This window comes from Planococcus citri, chromosome 1, assembly GCF_950023065.1.
Source record: "Planococcus citri chromosome 1, ihPlaCitr1.1, whole genome shotgun sequence".
NCBI lineage: Eukaryota > Metazoa > Arthropoda > Insecta > Hemiptera > Pseudococcidae > Planococcus > Planococcus citri.
In genome coordinates this window covers 33,546,749-33,571,653 of record NC_088677.1, presented here as the reverse complement: position 1 = coordinate 33,571,653, position 24,905 = coordinate 33,546,749, and the positions used below count along the sequence as shown (strand labels likewise).

The window sequence follows — 24,905 nt, the reverse complement described above, 5'->3', positions numbered from 1 at the left end:
CCCTTCCCTTCCTCTTCATTCAACTGAAGAATAAACGCGTCATTGCGCGAAATATTTTTTAAAAGTTGCTTCATTTTTTTTTTTTGCAAACAAAATTACTAGTTTATCGAATAATTATTCGTAAAAATAACGTTATTACCTTTTGAATCGAGGATCGTTTGAAAAAAGGGTACTTGTACTTACTTTGAGCCGAACTGATTTTTCAAAAAAAAAAATCCATAATTTTCTACAATAAATGTAAGAATTGTGAGTGATGTGGTTTTTTTTGTTTTTACAATTTCATTACGTATCTTTTATATTTTTTTAATAATATAATGACTTTATTACCCGTTATTTTTTCTTGTTTTAGATTGTGGATTGGTGGTGGTGTGATGGTGATAGGTAGTAGTGTAAAAAATAATATATTAGGTAAATGGATAAAAATATTTACATGGTATTTTTGTTACTCCTTTTTTCCTCATTAAAAACAATTTTTTTCTCTCTCTCTTTGGGATTTATATTGAAGCACCATAAATGTGATTTGAAGAAATGGGGGAAAAAAAATAAAAACAAGAACAAAAAGTTTGAATCAACGGAACAGAATATTTTTTTAAAAGGAGTAACAAAAGTGATTTTGGTAGATAGGTATTAGGTACTAGGTAGGTAGATAAAATATTTTTAAACATACCTAGAAAATCTGTGTGTATAGTAAGGTATTCTGAAAATAGCGAAAAAAAAATTAAATTTAATAATCATTCAAATTGTGAGTTGATTTCGAATTATTTTAATGTGATTTTATCGAAATAATGTTCAAAAATGGATGAATTTTTTTGTAAATGAATGAAAAATTAATATATTTTAAAGTAGTCAAACCTGAATCTCGATTTTCTTGAATATTTTCCAGGACGATTCCCCAAAAATTTGAATCTGAATACCTAATACCACGAATCCAACGATTTTATTTGAAAATTTTGGAGAAATGGCGAGAAATGGGTGTGATTATAATAATTCTTCTTCGATAAATTTCCCAAATCCCAATTTTATTTCGTCAATTTTTTTTCTTTGGATTACATAAAGTAGATTGATTATTTTGTAAAAAAATTCAGAAGTGAAATTTAAGATTTGTACAGTTTTTCTATCTCGAAATCTTTTTGAGGATTGGTAATATTTTCTAATAAAAAGTAGGTAAAACCAGTTACCCATGCAAAAATTGTATTTTTATGCTTTTTCGAAAAAAGAAACGAAATGTCAAAGTATCCCCTTCGTGGGATTCTGGGACATTGTCCCGATTCCAGTTTCCCGAATGGAATGTTTCCTAGCATAAAATAATCTATGTAGATCCATCTGTTTTAGATGAAATATAGCTAAACAGGGTGTATAGAATAATAATTTCAAGGACGATACTGGTTTATTGAAAATACTTGAATAGGTACAGAAGTCGTTGAATTCGTGGTATTTTTTTTGAAAATGTCTGCAATAATTTACTTACAATTGAAAGATCCATAAACAATTTCGATTGGAAATTTTTCAAATAGATATAAAAATGACTCGTACAATCCTGTAGTGTTTTGAACGACCTTTGACTTGATTTTGAAAAACAAAAATCATTTTTTAGTCGATTTCTCAGGTAAAATATAAATTATGTACATATGCTTCTAATTCTTCAACGTTTATACTTTTTAAATCAAAGCTGCATGTGCTGTTTTTCAAAACTTTGCCTTATATAGATGTTCTTTATAGGAATATTATGAAAACGACATACGTATTTAAATGAAATTCAATAGGTAATGTAGGTACCTACGTACTGTATTTTTACTGGTTGAGGTTCTATTAGCTATACTAAATATTAGTTTTGTTTTGTTAAAAGCGGATGAAATGAGACCGTTTTTAGAACTCTACATATGTGTCTAATTTCTAATAATAGTATGTGGTAAATAAAAAAGGATTCACAACATATTTACGATAGTTTTCTTCAAATGTTTTTTTCACAATTAATTTAAGAAAATAATAATCAAATTTAAATACGTAATAGATAGGTATAGGTAAGTATATACACGAAATGATATCCATGCAATGTGATCGTGCACATGTATGAGTATTTATAAAGTATACTAAATGATTAAAATTAGACTATACCTCAACACAAGGAATTCACATGCAATTCAAATATTACTTTTTACTAAAAAGCTTGCTAAAAAGCGATTCGGAAAGCTAAAAAAGAAAAAGAAAAATAATAGAGAAAATAATAAGATCAAATGATTTAGTGATTGTTTTTATGAAGATGAAGTTTCAAAAAAGTTTTAATAATCAAACAAAAACTTTCGTTAGTTTAATGGTCTTTTTTTTTTTTTTTAAATTGAAAATTTACTTTAGAATAGAATTTTTTTTATCAAATATGAGAAATTATTTCAATTATTCGTTTGAATGGAAAATATTTGTCATGAGCTTATTCGAAATTTAATTAAGTAGGTATCTATTAAACAATATCAAGTATCCTAAAAGTATTTTAATATTCTGAATCATTTTTTATTTTTATTATTCTTTTCTTTAAAAAAAAAAGATTTGTAGGTGGGCATTGGTAGATATTTATCAATTTCGGAAAACAAATGTGATATAAACTACCTACCGTAGTTTTTATAGCGAGAATTACCTTCAATAAAATAACTTTGTAAAAGGTAATCAAATTAATTTTTTCCCCTTTTTTTTTTTTTTTTTTTTTTTTTTTTTTACAGTTTTTCAAGATTGTATTTAAGTTTTCTCATACCTACTCCTGATTTCGGACTTGAAAATAAGTGAATCAATAGTATCCCATCCCAACTCAATGTTAACTCTTTCCCATTTGACCTTAAAATTTGAATAATTTTATATCAATTTGAATATTTTTGAAATTTAGAATGAAATAACCTAATAATTAATCCAAAAATATCGTTGATATAAACTCTGACTCCTTCGTGATTATTTTTTTCAGAAAAGCAATACCAATAACATAATTCATGAAAAATGAAAATTACTTTTGAAAAAAGTTCAATTCAGAGGATTTCCCTTATTTGAAAAAATATGCTATGCTTCACGTTATTCAAAATTGGCAACGCTGTTTTTTTTTTTTTTTTTGAAAGGCTAAGAAATTACAAGTTGTCTTATCAATATCTATTTCATTAGATAGGTATTCTGATACTCACTAGTTACACTTCAATTTTTTTTGTGCTGGACTTTTTTTCTGTAAATAAGTATGTAGGTATAGGTAATTTATATCACATATTATTTTCTTTGAATAAGTATGAAAAATATCACTCTGGATGTAGGTTCAATTCGATGACGTTAATGAATGATTCAAATTTTTGATAGAAAATGAAAAAATACTTATCTGTCAAATTGATAAGTTTTCTAGTCAAAATAAGGGTTTATATATTCATTACCTATCAAAAATCTGAATCTCAATCTTCATAACACGTAGATATAATGAATGAATAAAACAAAAGACAAAAGTAAATACCTGAATATCACATGGGTTCGAATATTTTTTGATAATTATAGAAATTACGATTATTTAACTCATAATATTGTGGATTTTGTACAAAAATTACTTACGTAGATATGATAACGTCATCTCATACACCTGTTCGGTAGGGTAGAAATAATTTTATTAACAAATTCACTAAATCATTTAACAAACCTACAGAATTCTAAAGGAATTTTTATAAAGGTTGAATAATCGCAAACTAACCTTATTAGGCAATGAGAGAAGCTTTTGTGCACCACAACTGACCTGTAGCAAAGAGCAACAGTAGTGAAAACAGTGAAAACCCCCCCACAAGCCGCCATCAATACCCCAACCAAGTTAACTGTGTTTGTACTGTGGGCATTTTCTTTAAGATTTTTAATAATTCAACGCAATTTATTGGCCGGTTATTGAAATTTAAATATATTGAACGGCATTTATCCGCGTAGTTGATAAATCCAGCCAGCGCCATGCACAGACATAAAAGAAAAACACAAATTATAGAAAACAAAAACCAAAATAAAAATTTGACGCAAAATAAAAAATCAACAAAAATATCTCGTAAATCAAATAAAATGTAAAATGAAGTTCCGTGAAAAGCGATCACATGTAGTTCACACTCGTGTAAATATCTCATACGTATATTATGTATACGTAACAAACAATATATTCTCGTGTAACACGACTAACTAAACAAAATAGAAAAAAAGTCTAATCCACGCAAAAAAATTGCTGTTCACGGTAAACACATCAGTGTTGTTCATAAACACCAAGCACCTATCAAGCGCTTTCCTTTTTATTTCTTCAGTCAATCTTCAATTTCTTTTCATTTTTCACTTTTTTTAAAAATTTCACAGGACTTCACCATAAATAACTCGAATCAGGTATCAAATTATATCTGTACTATAGGTATAAATAATTATGTAATATTTTATATGCCTAATTATTGTATGTATAGTCAGAATACCCAGGCCAAGTAAGTAAGGTACCACAATGAAGAGATCTTAATATTTACCTACGCGACCTTTGCAAAATACAATCTCAACAAGAATGATTCATGAGTGACATACCTAACATTAAAGTACACGCTATACACACTGTAGGCAGAGAAGAGATCCTAAATAGGTTGATGACTTGCACAGGTAGGTACATACATATGAAACTAAACCTACCTAGCGAATTTTGCCGCCTACGCATGTTCACATAATTAATTATCAATATATGTAAAAATGGTAGGCATAGCAGGCGAATAACGTAGACTACCTAAGTACGGCTCATGTTACATTATATAAGGTAGGTTACCTTTACCTATGTGAAGACAAGGATACCATTAAAGGCTACGTGTGGCGCATACTAATCGACCATTTAATGAAAAAGATAGCAGGTAAATGGAAAATGATGTAACAAATGAGAATTAAATGTATTTTTGGAAGTTTCATATCTCGCGCGATGAGTTTTATTATCTCTCCCAAGGTGGTATTTTACTAACAAGAAAATCGTCTGAACTGACTGTCGCGAATTTAAATGGCAAAGGGATCACGAGATAGATGAGAAGAACGCGTCAAAATCATCTTTGACTTCAGTTTTCTTCAAATTGAGTAGGTAGATTTTATAGTTTTGCAAATTTTGAATTCTTAAAAATATTCTTTAAAGGGAGTAAATTCTAGATAGGTAACTAAAACTGTATTTCAATCATTGAAATAGGTGTCTAAAGATATCAAACCTATGTAGAATATATCTCATCAAGTCGTATAACCGCTCGAGGTGGTACTGCATACAAATCAACGCATACCCTTATGCCGAATTGGGTATTTGGGCTAACATACTTTATGTTGGGGTTGCCTCTATTGCGTTGATTATGAATCTCATGGATTTTCAACCTTCCATTACTAGTTTCCCACTTGCTTACTAGTGACATCTACACAAGTACCTTGGAGCTAGCTGGGTTGTTTAGAGACCCTGAGCTCCTCAGTGTTGACCTCTATAGACGCTCGAACCAGTTTCAGCTTTTTGATTCTGCTAACAGATGGTGTGCATGATCTGTTAGCTCGGCTAATAACTGGTGGTCCCTCAGTACTTGGCGTGTAATGTTGATAAGTGCATGTAATCTACCTACTTATATTTACCGACCCGGGGAAAATGATTTGATCTGATGATCCTGTCTGAATACATCTAATCCAATTAAGACTCTAATGGTCAGATCTGATTGAATCTGGAGAAAATTGGGATTTGATTTGATCAGGTCTGATTATACGTAGGTACATATATTTTTTGATCAGACGGATTTAAGATTATACAGGGTGGAGCAGAATTAACACAACCCTAAATATAAGGCGCTGGTGCAGCAACTAAAGCTCTTTAATACAAGTATAGAAAAAGATTATGCTCTTAAGAAAGTCATAGCATTTTACGTACATGTGTTACGTACTGCGCATGACAGGTTGATGTCGTCACGCAGTGGAGCAACCAATGGGGTGCAACGTTGTATGCGAACAGGAACAGCTGATCTGATGCGTGCGCAGTACGTAAAACTTACGTAAAATTCTATGACTTTCTTAAGAGCATAATCTATTTCCATACTTGTATTAAAGAGCTTTAGCAGCAACCTGTTCGACTTGGAACATTTAATTTTGGCCAAAGAGGCAACACTGGTCCTATCCCAGCGGTTGTAAAGCTCTTTAATACAAGTATGGAAATAGATTATGCTCTCAAGATAGTCATAGCATTTTACGTATGTGTTACTGCGCATGGCAGGTTGGTGTCATCACGTGTTGGAGCAACCAATGGGGTGCGACGTTGTACAATGTGAACAGATTTGATGCGGGCGCAGTAGGTAAAACTTACGCAAAATGCTAAGACTATCTTAAGAGCATAATCTATTTCCATACTTGTATTAAAGAGCTTTAAGCGGTTGGAGTTGATCAGTGTTGATTTGTTTGTTTATGGAGCATACCTGCTGGAGCTACCTGCCCGAGCGTATGTGTTTCACTTTTGAACATAAACGTTGCACATACAAAACGTAGAGCAGCGTCTTTTCAATTTGCGGGATCATTTCAGAACAAAATTATTCAAAACAGTTTTTTTATGGCTGATGGAGGTCACTTCCAATATTTACTTTAATTTTAATTTTCTTTGGTATTTGCACCATTTATGTCGAATCAAGTTGAAGTTTTAATAACAGGGTTGCGCTAATTATGCCCCACCCTGTACCTGCTTAGCAGAAAAAATAGATGTGTTCAGACCGGATCAGAGGGAAATCTGAGAGGATATTGAACTGGAGACAGATTAGAATGCGTTTTAGGATTGATATGTAATGGCAAAATGTGAAGGGTGTGATTTTAGACTAGGACAAAAAAAGCGTCAGCACGACAAGCATAGGCACTTTCATGGTAAAAAAGCCATTACCACGACTAAATTGTGAATTTCCGACAGTAAAGAGCTTACCCAGACAAAAAAAACGTACCTATTCAAACGAAAAAGTAGGTAATGTATCAAATGACAGATAAAAAAATTCACATTTCATTACTTAAAACAGCCATATAAGGCAATGCTTGACAAACTTTTTCTGTCAAAAAGAGACATTTTACCAGACAAAAATAAACGTTGAAAAAACAGTGAAAAATAAACTGAATCAAAACACTTTCTTGGACTTTGATGGACGACCTTTTTTCCTTTTTTGACCCATTGGAATAGATTTTGCTTGTTGACAAGGAAAACTTAGTACATATTTTTATGATTCAATTCCCTGATAAATTTTGTTCAATTTCATTCAAATTGCATTAATTACCTATTGGATTATTTTTAGAAATTCTTTGTTGACCATGCTGTTTTTAAAAAATATTGTTTGTGATTTCTGCAATATTTCTTTCCTTTTGATAATATTTGTTCAATTTGTCATCGACTGCTCGCCATTTTTACCTATAATAGTTTCCATCATGTTTTAACAAACTTCTTGAACTATTTTTTCTGGATATTTTTGCTCACAATCGGAGCTGTGGGTCCGAAACGATCCCGAAATCAGAACCGATTAAATCCGGATTCAAATCCCATCCCAAAACCGAAATCATTATTTTTCTTGATCCCAAAACTGAAAAAATCCCAGAACCGATATAATTTTGAACCCGAAACAATCCCAGAACTGAAACAAAATCGTTTTGGTTTTGGAATTTCAATTTTTGATTTTTTCCCTAATTTGATTTTGATAGATTGTCATTTTTTACATCATTTATCATCATTAGGGCATCATCATTCATTCAGATTTCAGATTATAATAGAAATTACTTGACGAATTAAGCAGAATATGCATTTAAAACATTGAAATAATTTACGCCATCGGATTCCCCATGTCAAAACCTTCCATTTTTAGACCCCTTGCAGGATCCATTAGACAATTTGGGCTTAAAATTGGTTGAAAATTGAAAATCCTGAAACCAGAACCGATTCATCCCGGAACCAAAATAATTTTTTCAATCTCGAAACCAATCCAGAAACTGAAATAAAAATTTAGAAGAACAATACTAAAACAAATCCAATTCCGAAATGAATAAAATTTGATCCCAAAACCGAAACCCAATCTCGAAATCATTTCGGACCCACAGCTCTGCTCACAGTTAGATCTGTGAATGTAAAAATGCTTGTCTTGCAAAAAAATTTTTTTCCAAATGTGAATGTAAATTTTGATAATAAAAATGACCGTTTTTCTATTAGGCCTGATTTGATCAGATCTTCCTCAATGGATATGATCAGGTTTGAGCAGATCCAATTGGATCAACACTTTGATCTCTCTAAATCTGATCAAATCCAGTCAAGTTAGTTTGATCTTGTCTGATGAATCAAGTTGGCCTCACCATATCTATTCAGATTTAGCCTTGGTCATTCGGTCATGCATCATGCTCAAAAGTCAAAATTGATGGGAATTATTGGTTCGGTTACTTTTTTATTTTTTGTCAATTTTTTCAATAGCTTGTTTATTCAGGTTTTTGGTCTGGACTTTTTTTTTGTCTTTGATGGTTGATCTTTGAAAAAAGTAAGTAAGTATTCGTTTTGTGCCAATACTCCTGATTTTTTAGTCATTCACTCTTCAGCTAGGGCTAGGTACTTAACGTAACCAAAGTAGGTAGGGATCGCCAAACCGAAAAATAACAGTTTCGATTTCAATTTCGATAACCGTTTTCAGTTTCAACGTTTATCCGAAAAAAACATACCTAAATTATTGATAAGATAATTCTTCAGCCATTTTATTAGTTCATTTATGACGACATGAAGTTGAAATAGGTACACATTTTACGCCAAAGTCTTATAAAAATTTGAAAATTTACTCGAAACCAAAGTTTGAAAGACATTCACATAAAATCCAAAGTCGAGGTTACTGAACTTATATCTTCGATACTTATCCCGACATCAGCGCTTATATACTGACGTTTTATGTAAAATTGTCATAAATTGTTATTAGGTCACACAAACTTACTATAAAAGCAGGAAGGAAAAAAACTCAGTTTAAGCATTGAATTTCGCTCACATTTTGAGCGTACCTACTGCAATAATAGTACCTATTTTTACAGTTTTCAGCGCGAGTATATGTACCGTACAAGTTTCATTGTTGTATTTATGCATTGAAAAGTACAACAGCAAATTGCCAATTTCCTATTTACAATATAGAAATCACGATCCACTTCACCGAGAATTTGTTATACGGAGCACAATACCTACCTATATACTATTAACATCGTACACTATATGCATAGTCAACATCGATTTAATATAGCTCGATTTTCCTGGTCAGCCGCCACACGTATCTGTACATGTAAATGTTCACTCAACCTTTCATTAGGTTTCCTCATCCTCATATACCTACTCCGTATATCGCTTTAAACGATAATTATTCCAAGGTACCTACGAGAATCTCATTTTTCTTTTAAGTTCATTCGATGAACACAAGCAGTTGATTATTCATTTTACCATCTAACTGATTCGTTGAATAAACCTCTTTGGCTGTAAGATTGAACAAGTATGCGATACAATGTACTTATAGGGGCTTCGTTTGTAATTTTGCAGTATAATGTGTGAGGATACGAGTCGTATCAAGTTATTTTACGATGATGAATCCTTAAAAATTGAGGAGGTATTTGTTCGTGTTTTTGAACGATGAAAAAAATTGTGTGAAAAGTATGATTTTTTTTTTGTATCAAAAATTGATGCCTATGAGTAACCTGATTTATTAGGTTGAATAATTCTATACAAATTATTTCAATACGAATAAAAATTTTTTATTAAATTTTGATTCTATGCCACGAGCATGATGAAGCATCACTACTTCGGATAGGCTGTTCCGAATTCGTATTAATTATGAAACTAGTTCAGCTTTTGATGGATAAATACGTGTTCTTGGAAATCTTGGACCAAAATATTTATTTTATTTTCAACTTGGGTCCTAAAAGTACCTCACTTTTCATAAATGTGGCCGGATTTTTCCCTAACGTTTATACACGTACCTACTTTAATATTCGATACACTTATAGATACGTAAACACTGACAAAGGGGGGATCTTCATTATACGATTTATAGGCACACTCCTCGAAAACCTATAGATCCTATAGATCCTGATACGCAAAATTCTTTATATTAATTGGCCCGAGCTTTTATTCCAGCCTTTAAGCTATCAAACAATTATACAAATAAAAAGGAAAACAGAAAAACCAAACAAAGCACTTTTCAAACACAGAACACAGACAATGTAAAAAAAAAGTAAGTACAGTCACAAAGAAGAAATAAATGTTTGTGATGCGAAATACGAATCCCTTATTACGATACCTGTAACACACTGCCATCAGTGCAAAACAAAGGAAAACACCTTTCACGGCTATTGTTAATATGACCACCATGGCAAGAGTACTTAAGCCCTCTTTTTGACCTCCTGCAAAGATGATCTTTAAATGCGAAAAATTACCCGAAAAACACAATAACAATTACAACAAGCGTGCACACGTTGCGTCGTCGCGTACGCACACGTTCATGCACCAGACAAAAATTTATTGCCTTTTATACCTACGCTCTTATACGAGTATATACCTGCGAAAATAACCGCTTCTAGTTAGCACCATGTGTAGTTTTAAACTCGCTAGAAGATGTAGTGTTATACATACGGAACAGATAAAGCCCGCGACTAAAAACTTTCGTATCTTTTACCCCTAAAGTTTAAACTAATTGCGATTTTATTGCTGATTAGCGGATGATGATGATGAGATAAATAAGTTGAAAGAAATTGAATGTGTGCGGAAGCCTTTTGGATTACACACGAACGTACCACAATGTTTTTCAACTTGCCACTATCTTCACACAAATGTGTACTTTGAGAGTGCTAATATGTTAATATATTTTATCGCAGGCCGTGTACACATTACACATACACAATAATTCAGCGTTTTAAATTAAGGCACCTTACCTATTTTATCTCGCATCGAATCTATGGCTCTCATAAGTGTGCTCAAACGTGTGATTTTTCAAAAACTCGTGCGATACATTTCGTTTCGAGTTTGGCATTTTTTTTTTTTTTATATACTGCAGAGAAACGTGATTGGAGCTTGTAATTTGGAGGAATTGGTCTAGAATTTTGGTATTGTGAAGAATTTTTAGGCATACACATAAAGACAACATCTTCCATTGGGAGGATAGATAAACCAATTATGGTTGCGGATGCTGGCCTTGACCTTTTAAATTTTAGAGCTGGAAGCATGTTTATGAGAAAGAAGATTTCACGAGATAATTTTTGTGCCTCGTTTGAATTTAGACATGATGTACTATGTACTACATAGTAGTATATCCATGTCCCAAACGTAAAGAAATCCACGAGGATTTAGGCGATCCTTTATGGGAGCGCGTATTTGAACAAATTACCACGAGACCACCGTGGAAATCTTTACAGCCAACTCGGTCTCGTTTTCCTGCGAGAGACCTAATTGTGCACAAGGCAATTGAAAGTAGATGGATCAATTTTGAAAGGGAAGGGTAGTGGATTTTATGAGCTTATGAAGCCTGCCGGACTAAAATGAAATTCACCACAGATAAAATTTATCAATATGCTATGTTTGGGACTCTGTCAGTTCATGCACCATTTTTAAAAATCTGTTTCAAAACATTTCATCAAATCCGATTTTTACACTTTATTTTGACTTCCAAAATTGATTGGGGGAGATTTCAAACCGGTCTGGAACTTTCAGCAGATTTTTGGTGTTTCTATTATTGGAAAAATTTCCCTAAAAAGGGCAAAATGAAATTCAGCACTAACTTATGAACTCAAATTGGCCATCGTTAGTGACTTTTTCGGGCTATTTCAGCAAAATTTAAAAATAATATGACTATTAGGTAATTGGGTAAGTAATTGCTTTAAATTTTCAAGTTGATAATATTTTTCGAAAGCTGTAAAATTAAAAAATCCATGTTGTATGCTGCAATATTACAGAATAGCAAAAAAAAAAAAAAAAAAAGGCCACCCATCCATTTTAACGGCAATAATATTCAGCTTTCGAGAATTTTTTTTTCAAAAACGTTTGAGAAAATGAACTATAAAGGCAAGTAATCCTTTTTGTACCTACTTCATCCATCTGTTTTTGCAGAATTCATTCATTTAGCAGGAACCTACTATTTGGAGGTCACATAGAAATTTTGAATAATATTTCAAAGACCGTCTTATCGAAAAATTGACCGAATTTTCAAAAATATCTCCACCACATGGTTTTTTCCCGTCGAATTTAATGTAAAAATAAGTTTTTTTAACGTCCAAAGTTGTACATAGTAGAAAATATGCATATGCTGCTTGACATCCTCCTCCTACCCCTTCATCAATCAAATACAAACGTAAATAAAAGTAGAAAAGTTGACTAGAGTTTTTTTTTCGAGGATACTTCGTATACTGCGAGAATAAATGTACACCCTTCCAAGTTTCGAATTCATGCTAAAAGTTAGCAACTTGCCAGCCAAACCAACGACGACCGACGACCGACATTGCCCTGCGGATGTAAAAAGAAAATGCCAAACACGTCAACGGGGATTCCTTCATATCAATCACGTTAACGCACACGTATGAATTATATATGTAAAATTCATTCGATGCAACAGTAGAGAAACTCAAAAGGCACAAGGGGGTTTGCTACAAATACCTATTTGTTTACGTATTGTTAAAAGATAGCCTATAGGTATATTTTTGTACCAACGACAATAAATTTCGGAAAACTAGTTAGGTACCAACTCATACGAAGGGCAATTTATAATACCGTTATATTACTATTAAATTACTTTATAATAATATACGTTAACGTGAGAAAATAATATACTTCTACCTAAAAGTAGGTATAATATTAATCTCATTATGTATGTAATACGTGATCGAGTAAACAGATCGAAAAATCGAGCATCTTACCGTATGGTGTTTCCTTCCTTTTCATTTGAGATTCCAGGGAATCTTTTTTGACAGTTTCATTTGACGGAGCCGCCGTTGATTGGCTGACAGTAGGTGCCGGCGGAGTAGTTGGTATCAACTCTAGTTTAATTGAGCAATCTGGCCCAGTCCAACCGTCTTCACAATGACAAGTATTTAAATTTGAGCAAAGCTGTAACCCAGAAGAAAACCACCATATTGTGATATTGTGATATTCTGCTGACTAAGCATAGTACAAAAGAGATGAAAGAATACCGTTATACTTACTCCGTGTGAAGAACACTCCAGGTTTTTATGATTACTGGGACATTTGCCATGATCAACGTGAGGAAAAATACTGGTACACGTTTGATTTATACAAATCTAAAACAAGCCAATCAAAAAGAAAAAAAATTGAGTACTGCGAACATATTTTAGATTAGAAGTAGGTATGGAAATGGTTATATTACTAAGTCTGTGCCACAAGGGGTTCCATCGCGAACCAATCCTTTAACTGTGGTTACGTTTCTATTTCTAGTCGACCTGCGAAAATTAAATTCAAATATGCACCAATCGAATATAAGCATATTCACTCTATGCTTAGATAAGTCATAAATTGAGAATTTTTAAAAACATTCGTATTACTAATAGATAGGTAGGTAGGTACTCACTTGCATTCGTATTCGTAACCTTTGATAGATATTATCGTTCTAGTGTATTCGTGTCCTAAATGCGATGCAGGATACTGACTTCCATTGGCGCATTGTAACGATCCGCATAAAACATTGCTGTCAAACAAAGCCCATCGGAATTAATAATTTATAAAATAATTCCGGCCGAAATCTACCACAAATACTCACTTCGGTTCGCATTGAATATAATTCCCGTGTCCGTCCATTCCACAATTTCCACTTATCGAGCCTTTCGAATTAAACTGATCGTAACATTTTTTATCAGCCGCTTTACCACCTAAGAAGAGCAAAAAAAAAGTATAAGCATAGGTACGTAGGTTTAAAAATAAACCGCGACAAAAGATAAGGTATTTTCAAATCATCCTCACGAATGATTACCTTTTCCCCAAACGTATTCGCATTGTTGGATCAATGTTGGACAAAATCCGTTGTAACAAATTCCCCTATTTTTCTCACACGGATGGCCATTCTTTTTATGAGCATCCACCGGACATTCTCCATTATTACCGGAACAATATTCTGGTAAATCACATTCGTTGGAGGCTGGTCTACATAAAGTTCCGCGAGGTAAATACTACAACAACCGAGTAGAATGCAAGATCCGTGTTAAATTCCTAGCTTTAAATGTGAGGTAGGTATAGGTATAGGTAGGTACCTATTCTCGTGTACGAGTTCGTTTCATTCAATTTTCGTATTATGTTATTACCTATAGACTGAGTATGTTCTACCTACCTTGCATTTGGAACAACATTTATGAGCAGCGGAACACTCTGATTCCTTTTTTAATTTACAAGTTATATGATCACAGCATGGGTCAACTTCTTCGCAATTTTCTAAACTTCCGCAATCACAGTCTTCGTTTTCTTCTATAATTTTATTTCCACAGTGTTGATGAGGACTGGTAACCTAAAGTTGAATAAAACAATGTGTTTTTAACATGATTGTATCGTTTTAAATACTTTATCTGTTGATTATTATCATGTAATTTCCCATAGTAAAATCTTCAAATAAGTGGTAGGTATAGGTGTAAGTTTTATAATACGTTTGATGAAACACCCACATATCATTTAAAATGGGTAAATACATAGTTAAAAATCTAAAAGAGACTTTCAACTGTTGATAAAAACCAAAAAAATGCCTATAGCGAGGGCATAGGTTGTTGGCGCAAGAGGTAAGTAGTCTCTAGGTAGTAGCTTGGATCATCAAGAGGAGCCAGTCCCCTAGTAGGACAGATGAGAAGGAGAAGACAACACCAGGGGTATTCTGCACATCCATGTCATGCAAGGTGGTAACATGTTGCTGTTTGATGGACTTGGAATTGATAAACATTTAATGGCTTGGTTTAAGGCTACTCTCTACCCCCTGTTATCAGTAGCAATTTTTGATGAAAACGATGAACTTTGGTCAGGGATTGTGCGAGAACTATTGGACGGATTTTTGTGGGGTTTGGTTTATTTTACTCAGAAAACATGAAAAGCGAGGGTATGTTGAGATATTTTTGATTTATGTCATTTTGTGGCCGTCATTGGGAATTGAATGGAGATACTATTGATGCTCACTGCTCAGATCTCCATTGGAAAAGCTAAATTAGAAAATATGGCTACATACCCTCACTTTCAATGATAAAGTATTAGCATTGGTGAAAAAAAATTGAAAGAATTTTGAAAATTCACGGAGAAATCTCTGCCCAAAGTTGTGATGGGAGCGGGTTGCGGTACATAAGTACAACTAAATTCGTTCACTCGATTACACGTAATCTTATGAATGAATGATGAAAATAACAAACGATTCGGCTTCATATTTCCAATGTTTTCACAGGGGTAGAGAATAGCCTTAAATAGCATGTAAGTCCAAAATCATAAATTTTTCAGGAGAGCAAAAAAACATTTATACCTAACATTCAAATGTTGTTATTTGCAGTTTTAGATTGCATTATTATATTTTAGAAGTCTTAATGGTATGGCCTGATGACATTTTATAGGTTGAGCATCAGTGGCGTAGCCAGGATTTTCTCAAGGAGGGAGCAAAACCAGAGTTTTAGGCATGAAAAATCAAAATGAGGGGTAGTTTTCTGGAAATCTATTGTGATGTGTGGTGATTTTATGAAAACGAAGGCAAAATTACTGCTCCAGCGAAGCGAGAGCAAAATTTTTTAGAAAAAATGGGTCCAAACAACGAAAAAACGTCCATTTTTTGCATGTTTTCTTTCAAATTTTTGCTCGTAAGGGGGGCATGGCCCCCTTCGCCCCCCTCGGCTATGCCACTGTTGAGCATTTATAAGTAGTAATTGAAGTGCTTTGAAAGGACATACAAGGTTTCTAAAGACCACATATGACTCCAGAGTCCAGACTCATATGAGATTTTCATCATACTTACATCATCGACCTTTTAGTTAACCTAGACGGCTACTCATACGCAAAATTATCCCACTGGTTATGTCGCCAACTCTGTGGATTTCAAATTAGAGACAAACGCATCTGCGCATGTCTCAGGAAACGTGTGTGTGTGTATTTTTGTTGTCAGTAGATTAGTGGTGGAAGTGGGGTGCTGATGGTGTTTCCGTTTACTGTTCACAACAGTTCACAAGCATCAATTCGTGAGACATGCGCAGATGCGTTTGTCTCTAATTTGAAATCCACAGAGTTGGCGACATAACCAGTGGCCTTAGTTTGCATTGGAGTAGTCGTCTAGGTTAACTAAAAGGTCGATGACTTACATAGGACTTACATGTTTTTTAATTTTAACAAGGACTTACGAGGTTTTCAAATTTAAAATTGATGAACTTCTTGTAGTTACATGGTTTTTATGATACGTAGTTACATGGTTTTTATGATACGTAGAAACCCCGTATGTCGGACTTATGTGTTTTTCAATCTTGGATTTTTGCTTTTCGTCGATTCCCTATTGACAAAATTATGTATAAAAACAGGCTTGTAGATGCCTATGTGTGAATTTGGACTTTTTTCAACAAAAAAAAAAAAAAAAACATGCTGTTCAGCCTGCAAATACTTAGCATGCATAAAAGTAATGTTGAAGCATGTAAAATAAAAGAAAAATTGAAAAAAAATTTTGCCCTGATCTGCAGTTTCTATTTTTCTGCGCTACCTAACTCACTCAGCCACTTCGTTGCTTGTGAAGAGTGCAGTTATTTCCGCATAAACGTTAGTGTGTTGTGAACTTACTAAATTTTTCTCTCAAGCCCAAAAAGTGTTAACATTTATGGGGAAATTACTCCACTCTTCGCAAACAGCAGCCGGAGTGGCCAAGTGAGCTAGGTAGGTAATGCGGAAAAATATAATCTGCAGGTCCCAGGTTTGATCCCCACCCAGGGCAAACATTTTTTAAATTTTTCTTTCATTTTACATGCTTTAACATTACTTTTACACATGGTATTCAGCATTCGCAGGCTGAATCACATGCTTTTTTTGAAAAAAGTCCAAATTCACGCATTGCTTGTGCTATGCATAAAAGCATGTGTCTTAGCATGCTATTGCATAATTTTTATCGAAAGGGTTACAGCGCTAGGGTGCATTTTCGACTTACGAGGTTTTTAAATTCAGATTCCTAGTTGTTTTTTTTTACTAAAGAAACCACAAAAAAAGCATTTTCAAAAAACCCGGACTTATGTGCTATTTAAACCAAGCCATCGACATGGTAAAAGCAGAATTCTCCAGTTGGTGGAACGATGGGGAGATTGGGGAGGAGTGGCAAGCCGAAGGCCAAGCCTCTATCTAAACATGGATTGCAAACAAGAATGCATAAGAGCTGCTGAACACCAACAACTCACCAGTTTATAGCCCCAGGGAAGTGCAGAGCTTCAGAGTGAGAAGGCGAATACCAGCCCCTAAAACTGGCAAATTCAGCTAAGGGAGTAAACCCCAACTGAAAATCATGGTGGAAGACAATGGGAAACCACTACCATTACATTTCCCTAGAATTATATGGGCATCAATTTAGCAATGGTCCTAAGTTTTCATCAAGCTGATTTACAGACTTTTCGATCCCATCAACGTCGAATTGAAGTTTTGATCGCATCAGATCTATTCAGACTTGATTAGATCCAATAGAGGAAAGTTGATGAGATTTGAGCAGTTTTGAAAAGATATGGTCAGACTGCAATGATCAGACCCAATTAGATCAGAGTTTTGATCAAATTTTGGGTCAGTGCAGCCCTGATCAGATACAATGGGAAGGACGAGACCTAATATTGAATTCGACTAGATCTGAATAGATCTGATTAGACCAGATCAGAATCAGAAAGTTCCCATGGATGCGATTAGATCAGTAGATATAATCAAATTTGAAAACTTCTGTATTGTTTTAAAACTGGAAAAATCAAATTTAATTTTTTAAAAAAAATACTAATTTTTTTTAAAGTTTAATGGACATTGCATTCATTTCTTTCTTATTCCATGGGTAAAGAACTGAAAATACAACTAGACTGCCACTTTTTTGAAATTTTTAGTTAATAATCTTTGCATAAAAATCTAAAGGTTCCACAAAAGTTATAATATGTAAATGAAACTAATATGCATAACCTGCAGTTTAAATTGATGAGATTTGCACTATTACATTTCGTGCTAAAGAATGTTCCCGACATATAGGTAACCTTCTCATCACCTACTCTTCTTGAAACAACAACCAAATGTCGAAAGAACGTTTCGAAAATTAACACATTTACCCTCCGTAAAAATTCCATTGCGAAAAATGTCCTCTCGAGAATAATTTTTTTCCTACTGTAATTTTTCTATGTTCGAGTAATTTTTGAAGCAGATTTCCTCCAACGAATGTCAAATGAGAAGATGCACTTGTGAGTTATGACGTCATTTGAAAAACGTCCTTGGCAACTATTGCAAGCGCATAAATACTTACCGCAATGATTTTATTTCACGGTTACGTTTGCGCTTCGCTTCGTTTCTGTTTTAATCGTTTTATTTAAAGGGTAAAAGAATTTCCAGTCTTTGAATACTTACTCGATAAATTTTTTAAACGCCAAAGGTGGATAAAATTGCACAAATAATCGTATTTTATAGAGCTCACTTGAGCGGAAATTTTTTCTCAATGAAATAAATATTGATATCCGTATTCATTTTCAAGTAATGAAACAGGCCACTGAAAAGTTTCAAGTTCAGATAACCTTTAAAAAAATGCTGCATAGGTACTCTAAAAAGAAACCACCACCACATTTTGATCACATCCCTTCTCCCGAGTAAATGCACGCAGTCCAAATTGGACTCCACTATTCGAATAATAAAGTACCTATTTTATTTAAAGAAGAAAAAAATTACCTCGTTAGGCTTATTTAGTAAACACATGCTTCTGCTATCTCTAAACCCAGCGATGTAATCGTCTAAGCTACATTCGCTAAATTTATAAGGATGAATATTGTCTTGACCGACAATACTTTGCTGCATTATACATCCGTGCCAGTCTCGACAAAAGCATTCGCTTCCTATAAAAATCCAATTATCGCGTCAAAAATCGAATAGGTATAATTTAACGTACTCGATCAAAAACAGACTGATGAGTATGAAATTAACAAAGCACATTAAAAAAAGTGGAAACAAAAAATAACTAATATAGGTAATAGATTACATCGTTGACGTATAAGGATATAAAAAAATTATAAACCTCTAAATCGACCCAATTCATTCTGAAAATTCGCCTTTACACGCAGCAAGACGTCGAATAAAAATACGAAATTGGGTTTATCGAAAAAAATAAAATAAAAAATGAAAATAAGCCAACGATTCTCAACACGTAGTAAGTATTCTTGAATAGAAAAGTTAAGCAACGTAAAAAAAAAAAGTCTGTAGACGAAAAATGCAAATCTACTCAATGTACTACTTACTTCCATCATCGTGACCCATTCCAACATTATGCCCAATCATGTGTGCCATTGTAGCAGCCGTGATGTGAGGTTCATATGCATTTAAATCAACAATAATAGCTAATGATTTTGCGGTGCATACTGATTCAGGTACAGCCATACCAGCTTCATTACCGGCAAAACGCTCCCCTCTTTAAAAATATACGAAAAATGTGAATTTCAAAAAAGAAAAAAAAAGTAAAAAAAAAAGACGACAAAATAAAGTTTTGTTTTTGTACCTAAAGGTACGAGGTACGTAGGTATACACACTTACGTGATTTATTATTTTTAAAATGAATATATACCTACGTATTCGACCATTTTTCAGGTACCTATATCGCGCGGGCCGTGCGACTACAAAAATTAAACTCGTAGTTTATTAGGTTATTTCGTTTGAATTTATACACGGTTACATTTTGTTACGTAGCCATTGAAATTTATAACATACAAATGAGTGCATAATTTACGTCATTTCACCAGCGAAACAAAACATACAGGGCAGATCCGACGTACTAGGTATTTTTGCATTAATTAGTACAAAGAACCAACCATTTACCACCTAAAATGTTTTGTTGAGAAAACGAGAACCTGTATGCAAAAACCAGCGAGAACGACACCATCCTATAAAACTGTACGATATTACAATTTCCTATGCAATTTGAATGAATACACGTAGCCTTTTTCTCGGTAATAAAGAACGACCAAGAGAGAGAAAAAAAGATCTGCCCGTAAATTGCGCAAAAGCACCACATACACATTTTGTGCCATCGAAGTGTGAACAATAAGCTAATAAGCGCGTGCTAAGTACTTCGTTTTTAATTTCGTATTATTTTAACGAGTTCGTAAATAGGTAATCTGAACGTTGTATTGTTGTTACGTGGTTCCCTTTTTTTTTCAATTTCAATGATTTTTTTTTTGTGTGTGGTAAAAGAGCACGAGAAATTGCCTCTATGTCGATAGTAGTAATGATTTTCATTTGAATAAACTGTTAAACAATAATTAATAGGGGTGTTTTGAGGATATTTTTTGTTCATAGTGTTGCGATAGAGCTTTGTAAGAAGTCATTAATGGATTTGACCGCTATTTTTTCAAGTGGAGGAACTGGATCTACTTATAGGTAGGTATCTCAAAGTACACAGAAAAAAAATGAAATTTTTAACTGGAAATCGTAACCACGTTTTAAGGCTTTACTCTTTGACATTTTGACAAAAATCTCGGTATTAGGATCATAATATTATTGACAGTTCAACAAATTATCGTTACTTTGAGTGATCTTTCCCCTTTTTTTCTGCAGACATTTTTGCCAAATATTATTAACTATAAGAAAGTAGATCGAATAAACTTCCGAATGACGTAAATAACTGATATCTTTACAGATAAGTAAGCTCATTTTATGTAGGTATATTAATCACATCGTGAGATGGTATCCGGCATTTTGTTTAAAATATCTGTTTGTTTGTTTTTTTAAATTGGAAAAATAATTTGATTTTTCTAAAATTTCAACAGGATATCAAGGTATTAAGTATTTTGTTAGATAAAATCATTTCTTTAATTTGAAAATACTTATCATTTTTTGTTTTAAAAAAAAAACAAAAAAACCTACGTTTGTAAAAATGTTTTATTTTTGTGTCTATTCTTTTTAATTTTGAGACATCTTTTCGTCAACAGAAAATTTTAAATTTTTTGAAAATTCAACTTCGAAGATATTTTTTTAGATTAAATTATTTTTACAATTTTACTTTTCTTCAAAATATTTTTTGGCATCTTCAACGATTTTTTCCATCGTTACTCTCATTTTTATACGGAGACGGGACGATTCGAATCGCAAAAAAGAATCGCAAGAAAATTGCGAGAATCGGTTCCTTTGGCGATTCGAATTGCATTCTTTTTGGGGAGGAATTGTTGAGAACCGAATTCATATTTTCTGAAGAATCGCGCCCATGCGATTCTTTTTGCGATTCTCTTCTAAAAAATTCAAAAAGTATATTTTCCAGACCGTCTGAGTCCTGATCATCTTTCAAGAGATATTGATAAATGATAACTTTTCAGGATCGAAATCAGAAACGTAAAAATCTGTTACAAAAATCGCTTTTTGAAAGAAAAACATAATTTGTACGGTTCAAAACATCTCTAATCGATTTTAGAAGTCAGAAATATGGCATAGGTACCTAACATTAATTTTAGCTCTCCATCGCAGTTTGATTTTTAAAAATAATGAATGACTTGGTTTCTATTTTCAAAAATTCGCCTCAAATTGACAAATAAAATTTATCTTTTGAAATTGTTGTAGGCTAAGCAATTCATTGCAAAATTTCATCCTGGAAAAAAATTTATTTGATTTTGATGATTGTAATGGGTTCTAGGCACCAAATGTACTTCAGAAGTAAGAAACAACAAGAGGCTTACAATATCTACCTATGTTGTAAAAATAGAAACTTGAAAAAAAAAAAGGTCAAATCCATTCATAACACTTTTGATGAAGTTCCCATTCTCAGGTCTGTAGCCAGTGTTGGCACAAAGAGGGCAGATGCTGGTTAAATTAAATGTATTCCCCCTACAATGATACCTATATAATGGATGTTTGGCTCACGGTGAAATTAATTTTAATCATTTATTATTTATTTCATTAGATTTTTGGTTTATTGATTTTTCAGTAAAAACTGTTGTTTGAATTTATGTTTTATATCGAATATAGTCATTACCCTCAGAAAATGATTTGGTTCAGACTTATACAACTAACTTACACATATTCATTAAATCTAAAGCGTCAAAATAGAGATAATGAATGGAAAAACTTACGTAATTAATTGAACGGTGTCTCTATCTACGGTAAAAAGTTGACGTGAAGCATATTCGTTAAAATTGAGCAATGCGCGGCTAATTTCGGCATTTTTATCAATTGAAATTTGATTGGCACCTTGCCAAGTTTCTATGTAAACTACTGATACTCTAGTATTTATTGTCCGAAAATACTGAAATTAAAATATTCACGATAAAAATTAATAACGAGTTTGTATATACCGGAAGGTTAACTATAGGTACGTGAGTGGTGAATATTCAATACCTATTTCAATGAGTGAAGCAAGCTAAAATACACAAGTGTTGATAGGTTTGCTTGTACATTGAGATTTGAAGAGATGACAGTGTCACGAAGTGTTTTTATTAACATCTCTTGGTATAATTTTGGCAGCTTTTGAAATTTCAAATTAATTTTTTGAAAATTGAATCGCTATTTTTAGCTACTTACGTTATGTATATAGGAACCCTAAATATGTGGAATGGAAATGAAAATTGATTGGTAGAAACTGTTGTATTACTCGTTTTCATTTTTTCCTCGATTCTCTCGGTTAAGGGTAAATCGCCCCAAGCATTTGCGAATAAGATTTCTAATTAAATTTATCAATTACGCGTAGTTAATGAAATCACCAAGTTTTGTCAAAAAAATCACTGTTTAGTGATAAATCACTCCAATAACATTACAATTTTTCAAAGAATGAAATCCTCCGCACATAAATAGTGATACATCATCACCGTTGGCAACCCTGACTCGGCAGGTTATTGTAAAAAACACACACACACATACATACAAGCACTACCTATATTCTATATCAACTAACTTCGTTCCATCAAATCCCACGGTCTGAAGACCAATTTACACTCGTGTATTTAAGGTTGCTGCATCATCAAATAAAAGGCAAGGGACTACAATATTCGAAACACGTGGTATGAATACACCCTACAGTACTATCAACGCCCCACAAATTTGTTCAATTCGTTCACAAGAAATACAAATCAACCCTAAAAAAAATTACTAATGGAAGAATGAGGAGTATAGGTAGACCGGTATTGTAAATTATGTTTATAAATAATCTCGATAAATTCGCAACGTACGTAACCAAATTAGAGAATATGAACCCGAGGATATGGAAATTTGAATTTTATCACATCGTAATCGACTAAAAGGTAATAACCGGTAAATATTCAGTCGATTTATCGACTGTAAATGCTTATAAAATGGAAGCAAAAATGTGATATAAGAATGCAATAGAGGTTTCATAAATCATAAACCGTGCAAAAATTCATCAGATAACTTACTAGATCAACAATATTTGCTATCTGTAACGCATCCTGTATCACAATAGCTCTGGTACTGCCGTTACGGCGATCGAACTATAAAAAAATACACATAATAGATGATATTACCCGTTAAAGAATGCAATTACCTATCAACATGTAGACGATTGTAAGAAACATGCAGCAGGTACACGTATATCTTTAGTATATTTTCGACGACAAACTTAGGACACGTGTACGACGAGGCAACAATATAAAATCTAACTCTATTAATCGATATTTAATTGTCAATGACATGATTGTGAACCTTTCAGAAATATGAAAGGTATTAGAATTCAACCTCAAAGAGTTGTTTACAACGTTAAAACTCATACACTGCAAGCTATCGACACCATGGTCGACTCGTAGTCATAGCAACTGCTTTCCTGCCTCCGTAACTACCGATTTTAAGGGATGCATAAGTGTATTTTTTCCTTCTAGTTTTCTTTTTTTATTTATTTTATTTATTTTTTTCCCATCTATATATAGGTGTATATGGTACCTATATCTACCTTTGTACGATGTAGGTAGGTACGCACGACACACACATCATTACGCGAAGGTAGTAGGTACGTAGGTAGATAGTTAACAGCTTCATTAGTATGCTATTATGATATAATCTAGTTCGATCATGCTGTGAATATCTTACCATTGATCTGTCGACGATGAGCGCTGTTTCTATGTATTTTGTAGCCTCTCTGACGTCTCTTTTGGTACGATTTAAATTGAAAAATGAGCTTCCACGTTTCGGTTTCCTAGAATGACCTTTCATTCTCCATTCTAAATTACCTTTGTTAGCACAACCACTATTGAACTTGGCGTGAGATTCGAATATCACATGAGGATGTTTCTGAAAACACACATTCGTCGTAAGGTATAAATTTAATTAAGTAGGTGTACATATAACGTAGGTAGGTATCTTATAATTAATCATTGTATATACCTAGTGGAGTAGTGGACACAAAATAAGGAGAAAAGAAAAAGCTCGATGATATTTGCTTTTTTGAATCAATTTTTTTAATCGAAATAGCTCCAACAGATTGAATATTAGACTTTCTTCAAAAAGTACCTACTTATTTATATTCACACGTATGAACTAAATTATAAGAGGATAAGTAGAATGAGAACGTATACCCGCCTTCCCACTAATAAATACTTTACTCTGAATTCTTCCCCTCCCTAATTCTTCATGGCTCATACTTTTTTTTACCAATAAAAAAAATAAACCCAGAGCTTGCATTTGAGAAATGAACTCTCCCAAATTGGAACCCTTGAAAATAACTGGAGGGAGGCTAAGAGAACGAATCCATGATCGCACTCAAAAAATGTTGAAGAGATGA

The 24,905-nt window shown here is 33.1% G+C and overlaps 1 protein-coding gene across 9 annotated transcripts in view; it reads right to left on the bottom strand.

Annotated features, from left to right (window-relative positions):
* mmd (mind-meld) overlaps positions 1-24,905 on the bottom strand; it is a 158,270-nt gene that overhangs the window by 11,338 nt on the left and 122,027 nt on the right. For 5 of the 9 annotated variants that reach the window (XM_065344029.1, XM_065344020.1, XM_065344026.1 and 2 more), the window contains exons 7-20: positions 24,215-24,415; positions 23,548-23,622; positions 22,252-22,424; positions 19,435-19,604; positions 18,872-19,035; positions 14,316-14,489; positions 13,962-14,157; positions 13,752-13,860; positions 13,563-13,679; positions 13,362-13,434; positions 13,180-13,275; positions 12,895-13,084; positions 3,704-3,845; positions 668-697 (exon numbers count right to left, since the gene is read on the bottom strand). In XM_065344029.1, the coding sequence (XP_065200101.1) occupies positions 668-697; positions 3,704-3,845; positions 12,895-13,084; positions 13,180-13,275; positions 13,362-13,434; positions 13,563-13,679; positions 13,752-13,860; positions 13,962-14,157; positions 14,316-14,489; positions 18,872-19,035; positions 19,435-19,604; positions 22,252-22,424; positions 23,548-23,622; positions 24,215-24,415 (1,910 nt within the window). Of the gene's footprint in view, positions 1-667; positions 698-3,703; positions 3,846-10,289; positions 10,393-12,894; positions 13,085-13,179; positions 13,276-13,361; positions 13,435-13,562; positions 13,680-13,751; positions 13,861-13,961; positions 14,158-14,315; positions 14,490-18,871; positions 19,036-19,434; positions 19,605-22,251; positions 22,425-23,547; positions 23,623-24,214; positions 24,416-24,905 lie in introns of all 9 variants that reach the window. The other 4 variants (XM_065344023.1, XM_065344024.1, XM_065344022.1 and 1 more) reach the window with 4 other exon arrangements.